General features: G+C 39.0%; 1 protein-coding gene across 1 annotated transcript; it reads right to left on the bottom strand.

Annotated features, from left to right (window-relative positions):
* Window positions 1–7,565: 7,565 nt before the first annotated feature.
* On the bottom strand, window positions 7,566–9,071 carry LOC145050957 (uncharacterized). The gene is made up of 2 exons (XM_078999121.1): window positions 8,741–9,071; window positions 7,566–8,545 (listed from the first exon to the last, which is right to left on the bottom strand). The coding sequence occupies exons 1-2, from the start codon at window positions 9,069–9,071 to the stop codon at window positions 7,566–7,568; spliced, it is 1,311 nt and encodes a 436-aa protein (XP_078855247.1).
* Window positions 9,072–9,604: the final 533 nt, after the last annotated feature.

Genomic DNA, 9,604 nt, shown 5'->3' with positions numbered 1-9,604 from the left:
GGAATGGACCTAGAATGCCTTAAACTATAATTTGAAGACATGTATATGAGTTTACGTCCAAGGATGGTGTTTAGGCCGTAAACTCATAATTAAAGGGTTTTTAAGCCCTTAAACCCTTCCTAAACCCCAATAAGACATGGATATGACTTCTAGAATAATTGCTTTAGCCTTGGAACACTTTAAACATAATTTTTGAGGGATTTGTATGAGTTTATGGCCAAGGCATGTGCTTGGGCCGTAAACTCCTTAAAACATGGTGTAAACTCAATTTCAAGGTGTTAGAAAGCCATCCAACACCACCAAAATCCTTGGAATAAATCATAGGACCAACCAAAAATAGTTTAAGGACCTTAAACACATCAAAACTCTTCATTTGAGAGTTTTCGGCCATAAAAGGTGCTCCATGGCCGTAAACTCCTAAAAGTATGTCCTTTTGTGTCCAAAAATCATTTTAAGGCTTGTAGGAATTTTTAGAATCACATGTGATTAACTTTGAGACCTTAAGAACACTTATTCATGGGGATTTGAGAGTTTACGGCCATAGGCTCCATGCCAAGGCCGTAAGCTCCCTTAAGTATGTCCATTTGGTGTTTAAAAATTATTCCAAGCCCTTAAACCAAAGTCTAGCATTTATCCTTAAGTGATTGAAGCCATTTTGCACCATAAACTACCCACCATGAGTTTACGGCCGTAAACTCATGGGGAATGGGTGTTTTAGACCAAAAAATCTTGTATGAGTTTATTCAATGGGAGTAAACTCAAGTTCTAAGTCCCTAGTGCAATTACATGTCCTTAAACGCCACCCGGGTCCCTACAAACACTCGTAATGGGGTGTTTCCGCGACTACAAGTGTTTGTCCCTAACAAATAATTAATCTAAGTCCTAATTAGATACAAATGTGTATCTTTACATTATACTTAGGAACCTCGTGTGTTTGCAAGCCCCAGACCAACGTTTAGCATCCGAAATCGTCACAATTTCTCGTCCGGTGAGTTCATACCCCTACGCCTTCTCCGTGTTTTTCAATGTCTTCAGGGGGGAATACAAGCAAACTATAACTGTTTTCGAATTATAACATTGATGTGTTTCAAATAATATCTAGCAAACTTATAAACACTTTTACTCCTTATGTATTATGCTGAGCATAAGGAATGATTTATCAATTACAACTGAATGGATTTTAGTTAAGAAAATAACCAAACTAATCAAATTATTATGGGAATAATTTGGGGTTCTGTAGTTCTCTTTATATCATGTACTGATATCTGTATAAAGTTATTAGATAAAATATGTCTGATTCAGTTTATCTCCGTATCATTTGAATGTATTGCCAGATAATTTCATTGTATGTATCTATTTTCTCTGTATTATGTTTTCATAACCTTTTTGTATTTTTGATATCGTATGAGAACCCTGTGAATAGTTTACTACTAGTTTGTGATTTAGTCACTACCCTTTATGGATGATCAGTAAATCCTCCCCGGAAGTGTAACCAGAGTCTCCTGGAGGGAGAGCGAGGAATTTGTGAATAGATCTATTCGGGACTGACAATCCCACACCTTAACTGCTAGCTACAGTTAGGCGGGCACGCCTAGGGTGACAAATTCTGAATATCGTCCGACGTCTGACAAACGTCAAGGAGGTCTCGTTGTCGTATCAGCATGGTTACCCGACTAACAATATGTATTAATATAATTTTATTCACAGCCTTGGTTTTAGAATCTGTATCTAGTTCGGGATAGTGATCCCATGGTTTTATCAAACTATCATGTATCTAGTCCGGGATAGTAGTCCCATGGTCTTCCGTTTATCAAACTTGTATCTAGTGCGGGATGTTATTCCCATGGTTTTCAGTATGTATATATCTTATATCTAGTACGGGATGATAGTCCAATGATTTCAAATCTATATCTTGTACGGGATAGTAATCCCATGGTTTTGAAACTATACCTAGTACGGGATGATAATCCCATGACTTTATCCAACTATCTTATATCTAGTTCGGGATAGTGATCCCATGGTTTTATCAAACAATCTTATTTCTAGTTCGGGATAGTAGTCCCATGGTTTTCAATCTATATTTCCTAGTATATCAAACTATCTTGTAACTAGTTCGGGATGTTAGTCCCAAGGTTTTCAAACTACTTTCTATCTATAGTTTGTGTATATTATGGTATTTCATATCTAATTCGGGATAGTAATCCCATGATTCTCAATATATAGTTTTGTGTATTAAACTATACTCTGTGTTATTCAGTAAATATTGCATTTAGGAAAATATGGGATTTTCCTGGGGTTAACATATAACGCGTAATTGAACTGTAACGAAAGATAACGAAACTATTTAACATAAGAAAATATGGGATTTACTTGGATAACAAACCTTTTCGGAAAACTAAAGGAAACCGATACATTTTCATAAAACAAAACCGCTTATGAACTCACCAGCTTTATGCTGATTTTCAAACTGCTTGTATTCTCAGGTCCACATTAGACAGGTACCCGGTGATCTCTTTTGGTGAAGACGGAGTGCGTGGAAGACTCGTCTCGTTTTGTTCATATGATATATGTATAACTCTTGTATAATTTACTTTTGAACCAAATGTAAACTTTCATATATATGTAATGTAATGGTTGTTTACTGTGAATACCATGTACATTGGATTTGATACACAACTTGGAGTCAACCCCGAAAATGTTTCCGCCTTTGATTTTCGGGGTGTGACATATGTGTTGTGACATGTTTATGTGCTATTATATGTTAGCGGGCGAGGCCCAGTGATAGGCGAGGCCTAAGTGAAACAGATATGTATCTGAGCGGGGCTCGAAGCCAGGCGGGGCTTGGAGCGGCGGGGCCGTTGTAGCGGGCGAGGCCCGAGGCAGGGGGCGAGGCCCAGGATAGCGGGTGTGGCCCAGTATGTGCAGTATGTGGTTATGCATGGTATGTGGTAGGGTGGGGAACTCATTAAGCTTCATGCTTATGGTTTTCAGTTTTGGTTTCAGGTACTTCCGGTAGCGGAGGGAAGAGCTCGGGGTGATCGCATGGCATACACCATAGACTAGACAGCCTGGGAATGTTTTACTCTGATAGCGAACATGTGTTTTGGAAATTAATACTCTGATTATGTTTTGGATTGATTATTTTGCATTAAGTAATGTTTTATTAAAAGAAATTTTTAGTCTTGAATTTTGGGACGTTACAAGTTGGTATCAGAGCCTTGGTTTGAGGGATTCGGACGTTGATGGGATGTCAAACCCACCAAGCAAATTACACCCTTTGATTGCTAAATTAACATCATATAATGGTAAAAAGGGGTATCGATCCTCGGGGAAATGGTTGTATTCCATCACCAATGCAATTCAATAGAACTAGTGAAATTAAACTAACTAACTACAATTAAACTAAAAAGAGGGGGGGGGGTTGATTACTTGAAAACTAAAATACTTGAATAACTAAAAAAACCTTGCAATTAAGCAAGTTGATGAGATGCTCAAAGGTTGAGAATAATTGGTTAACTAAGGCAATTCAACACAATGAACATTTGTGTGTTTATCATTAGGATCTAATACAAAGCTTATCCTTCATCCCAAATTGGTTATAGCAATCATGAACCATGATATGCCAAGATTCCTCATAGGTAGTATAGAGGCTGGGGAAGCCCACAACACACCTTCTTAATTAAGATCAAGGGTCAATTGAAGCAATTAATCCCAAGAAATCAATTAGCCTTAAGAATGAAGGAATCCCCAATTCCTAGAGGATGTCAAATGCTTACACATCCATAAAGGAGCTATGATTCATAAGCTAGAGATGATTTCTACCATCATAAAGCCTTTGTTCTAGATAAATTCAATGATCCAATGCAAAATCAATGAAACAAATCAACCATTGCTCAATCAAATACTAAGCTCATGATCAAAGCATCAAATAAGCATAAGAATTGTAAACTAGAATCATAAACATGGAATAAATTGATAATCAACATAAATCCTTCAAATCCCACAAACATTCATTGGTTTTCAGCCAAAGTCAACCAAATAAGAGTATTAGCCATTCATGGCAACAAAGTAATAAGAACAATAATTAATTTGCATCAAGAATCTACCTATGACTTGAAAAGATGAAAGAAATTGAGTATTTTGCTCTCCAAATCGCCTCTTGCAGGTTTCCAATGGTGGAAAAATCGTGAATGAGCCTCTAGATCTGATCCCCAAAGGTTATGGTGTGCCAAATGCCCAAACTGGGCAGTTGCGCGGGTACCCGCGCGACGAAATTTTCACCCGCGCAAATGTTGCAGTAATGCTATTGGTCCTTCCTTCCACCACTCCACTCTTCCAATACCAAAGATTCCTTTGGTCCCCCCCTTGTCCATGTAATTTGAATCCACCAATCATCATTTAGCCACCAAATGGATGCTCCAAGCCCAAAATTAGAAATTTATGATCCATCTTCACAAGCCCAAATAATCCAAGCTAATAACTTTCAAAGCCCAATTCTTCTTCTTTGATTGCGCCAAGCCCAATAATGCCCCGGGAGCCCACTAAACCCGTCTCCAATCAACCGGCAACTGCAACAAGCTCCAAAACCCTGCAAAATTCCTCATGCAATATAAAAAGCACCCGGTACGATCCATACTAAAAAAAATAGATAAAATACAATGCAATAATGATAAAAAGATCTAAATATATAAAATAAACTAATAAAAATAAGGAAATAAAATAAGCTATCAAATCACCCCAAGCTTAAACCTAACTTGTTCTCAAGTTAGAACAAGACTAAAATGAGCTCGGGATGAGCTAAACTAAAAAGGGAAAAAGAAAGATACCATAGACATCAGTCAACATGGTCAAAATTAGTCCTTTAATGGACCCTACGCATCTTCAAAATGTTCCCCGCTTTAGAGCCATAAACCACATTCTTAACCACTTGATAGGCGAATAGATCACGGCTGGATGCGGTCGCGGTGTGCAAGACAAAGGAAACAGAGATGCGCCCAGTGGGGGCACTTTAAATCACCAATGTAGACCATAGTGCACGAAGGAAAGGCGCCTCTTCACACACTATGATTCCTACATTTTTCAGGCCAAAGTGTATAATAATGAAATAGGGTTTTGCAGCACGGCCTCCGGGCAAACATCCGGTTTCAGAGGCTTCTCCCTTGTACTGTCCTTTACAGTCTACCGTCTCATCGTCGGGGTCTTTTCTCACCAAAAATCAAAAATAAAATAAAATAAAATAATAAAAACTCTACTTATCCTAAATCTAAACCTAACAACCTAAATCTTCAATCTTGAACTTCTGTTATTGGGTCTTCAATCACATTTGCTGTTTGACATTTTTTTTTCCGAATCATATATATAACATGAGTCTTGAACTTGGAATCTTGTTCTTCTTTTTGTGTTGCTCTTTTTCTTTATTTTTTCTTCTTTGCTTTTGTTGCTTTTCTTGAATCATCTTTAATAGGCTCTAATTTTCTTCACTTTTTCAAATTTCTTCATTCTTTGTGTTGCTTCTTAGAAGGTCTAAGGAATTTCACCAAGTAACATAGGACTCCAATAGTGAAAATTGAGTGATAGATAGAGGCTAATATGAACACCTAATGATCATTGACAATGTGCCAAGATTAACTAAAAAGGGTGGGGAATGACTCAAAAATGGGTGTTACCGAAAAGACTTGGTCCCAAAAGATGTGAATTGGGGGACCCACTTCAAAGTTCATCAAGCACCTCAATGTAAGGTGTGATAAACAAAATCTATCTAGCTATCTACTCTAGACCCCTAGAAAAATGATAACCTATCCTAAAAAGGTGGTGACAATCTAACTAAGCAAGGCTCGGACAAGACTCGGGAGTACTAAGGGGTACTCCCTCCAAAACCAAGATGCGAGTCTTCAATATCTTCAATGTCTTCAAAATACCTTACCGGGCTAGTCTTTGCTCGCACACATTAGCATGACCAACCACATCCCTCCGCACCTAGACCCAATCAAGCTACCTGCATCTGACCCCCACACAAGCGGTCTCAAAGTGGTCTGTGAGGCTCAAAACGTGTCCCATTTATCAAATACCAAGAATTCCATATCAAGACCCAGGACCAATCTATGATTCAATACTTATGACTCGGTGCTCTGGTACCTGTAGGGATGAGAAGACAAGAGAAAACAAAAATGCATGAACTTAAACTAGAATGCGTCTAAAAAGTATGAAAATTAGAAAAGAAAGAAAGAAAATATGCAATATTTTTGAATTTTTCATGCAATTTTTATGAATGACCTAAATGACTTACTCTAAATGCAACTATACACAACCTAAATGCAATAAAAATAAAATATTAGATTACCTCACCCCAAGCTTAAAATAAAACATTGTCCTCAATGCTTAGGATGAGAATAAGGAAGGATCATACCGGGATCAAGATGGAGGAGGCCCGCGAGGACGGTACGGAAGCGACACACGAGTCGCATAATGATGCTTGGATGGAGTTCTTGGCCGCCTAAATACACATGGATGAAAGCTTGGTCGCGTAAAGGAGGCATATGAAGCGGCTCAAAATTTTCTTATGAAATGACATATTTGCGCGGGTACCCTCGCAAACTTTGCGCAGGTGGGGGGCAGCCGCATGCACAGATCAGAATACATCCCATGTTGGGGTAATTTTCAAGCTCGGATTTGCGCGACTAGGGTTGGGTCGCACAACGGTTGCGCGGGTGGCAGTCGGTCGCGCAAACATTTACGCGGGTGAGGAACCGGCCGCACGCACACATCAGAATGCATCCCATTTGGGGGTAATTTGGAACTCGGAATCTGCGCGGCTGGGGGTCAGTCGTGCAACGGCTGCGCGGGCACCCGTGCAAATTACAAAATTTTGGCATTTTTTTCAAACTTCACCAAGATCATTGCTAGACTTCAATATGCTTATTTTTAGACCAACTTCAAGCTTAGAAACATCCAAAACTTCAAGCGGAGATTATTTATTCACAGTGCATTTGTTTAACGTCTTTGCCAAGACATAGCCCCGCCTCCGTCAATCTTTGTAATTCAGGTTTTCTAATGTTACTTTGTTGAATTCTCCTGTGTCGAAGCATTCATAGAACGGTTTCAAGCGGTGCCCATTCACTTTGAATATCTGATTTGTGTCCAAACTCTTTATTTCAACCACACCGTGATCAAACACTTTTATAACAATAAAAGGTCCATGCCATCGAGATGCAATTTTCCCGGGAATAGCTTTAAGCGTGAATGATAAAGAAGAACTTTTTAACCCGGAATAAAGTGTTTTTGGGTTATGTGCTTGTTATGAAATGCCTTTTTCTTCTCTTTGCACCTTTTGAACCTTTTAATTATCTTCTTCTTGACCACTTCCATCATTGGAGGATCCAATCTTCTTTGAGGTTCCCTCTTAGGATTACATTCATCTTCCATGATTATCTTGTATGTGCATACATTAGGGCTTATCCTGTTTATTGGCTCAATCACATCAACCTGATACAATGGAGAAATGTTGCTAGGGTACCTCATTCCTTCAAAGATATTGAAGTGAATGGTTTCTCCATCAAACTCAATAGTTATCTTCCTTTATGGACATTAATAATTGTGTGAGCGGTATGCATGAAAGGTCTTCCAAGGAGGATCAAAGATGATTTGGAAGGAGTATTCTCTTCAAGATCAATGACATAAAAATCCACGGGAAAAACATGTTGATTAACTTGTACTAACACATCCTCCAACACTCCTCTTGGAGACACCCTTGACTTGTCCGCTAATTGAATGATGACTCCCGTTTCTTCCAAAGGTCCAACATTGAGAGATTGAAAAACCGAATATGGCATCACATTGATCGAGGCTCCAAGATCTAACATAGGACTTTCAACATGCAAATCACCAATGGTACAAGGGATAGAAAATATTCCCGGATCCTTGCATTTGGGAGGTAACTTCTTTTGGATAACCGCATACACATTTGCATTGACTTGAATCTTTTCATTTGCCTTGAATTTTCTTTTCTTGGTGCATAAATCCTTGAGGAATTTTGCATAACTTGGAATTTGATTAATAGCCTTCAATAGTGGAATGTTGATTTGGACCTTGCGAAAAGTTTCAAATAATTCATTTTCTTCCTCTATCATCTTGGAAAAGGCTAACCGGTAAGGGAAGGGTGGTGGTATGACCAATGGTTTGATGGGTTTGTTGGAAGAGTCGGGTTCACCAATGTTTGGCACAACCGGTTCTTTTGGAAGAACTACCACTTTCGAAGGTTCAACAATGGTAACCTCATCTTCTTCTTCTCTTGAAACTCTTTTGAGGTTGCTTTCTCCAAGTGTTTTCCCACTTTTCAAGGTGATTGCACTCACATTGGGATTCTTCTCGGTTTGAGATGGAAGTCTACCCCTTTGTTCTATCTTGTTGATAACGGTGGCCAAGTCTCCGATTTGTGCTTGAATGTTTGAGAAGGTGTTCTTGGTCTCTTGTTGAAATTGGCTTTGGCTTTGAGCAAGAGAAGTAACGAGTTCTTGAAGGCTTATTTGATGGTTACCACTTGATTGGCCTTGTTGTGGAGGTTGTTGGTAATTTGGAGGGTTAAAAGAAGTTTATGGATATGGAGGTTTTTGGGAGGGGTATTGTGGATGTTGAGGTCTCATCAAAATGTTTGGTGGATTTTGCTTTGGTGGGTATGGGTTGTTTGGGGTATTCCTCCAATTTGGGTTGAAATTGTTTTGAAATCCCATGGGTCTTGGTTGACCTTGATATCCTCCCATTTCATTCACATCTTCCGATTCGTTACTAATTGAGGGACACTTATCTGTATAATGCCCCGTCATTGCACAAATGCCACACGCCATCAATTGTTGACCACTTCCCACCACCATTTGACTTAGCACATTAGTCAAATCTAAGAGCTTTGATTCAAAGTGTTGAGTGTTGCTAACTTCACCAACCACTTGTAGAGAACTTCTCTTCATTTCATTTTGAGTCCCAAAGTTCCTTTGATTTTGAGAAATGGTGCCAAAAAGTGATCGGATTTCGTGAGGTGTCTTGTTGAAGATGTCACCACCACTTGAAGCATCAATCATCCTTCGATCTTTTTCATTCACACCCTCATAAAATTGTTGAAGAAGTAGTTGTTCGGGTATGTTGTGTTGAGGACAACTTGTACATAAGTTGTTGAATCGCTCCCAAAAATCATGAAATGTCTCATTCTCCCCTTGACGAATCCCCAAAATGTCACTTCTTTTGCTTGATATCCGGGATGTGGGATAGAACTTGCTAGTGAAGGCTTTGAGTAATTATTCCCATGTGTGAATAGATCCCGGTGATAAGTTGAATAACCACTCTCTAGCTTTATCTTCCAATGTGAGCGGGAAGGCGGTTAGCTTGAAATCATCCAATGTCATATTTTTGGGCAACATGCTAACACATATCATGTGAAAGGACTTCAAATGCCTTTGAGGGTCTTCTCTATCCAAACCATGGAACTTGGTAAGTTGATGTATAAAACTTGACTTCAATTCAATTCCCCGACAGTTTGCGGGATAAACAATACCAAGAGGTGTGTGAGTAACATCCGTCTCCATCATTTGTCTAAGTGTCAAATCTTGAGGGGTAT

Source organism: Lactuca serriola, chromosome 5 (assembly GCF_051521515.1).
Source record: "Lactuca serriola cultivar US96UC23 chromosome 5, Lser_US96UC23_V15, whole genome shotgun sequence".
NCBI lineage: Eukaryota > Viridiplantae > Streptophyta > Magnoliopsida > Asterales > Asteraceae > Lactuca > Lactuca serriola.
Note: the sequence above shows the minus strand (reverse complement) of the source record. Positions and strands in the feature narration are given on the sequence as shown.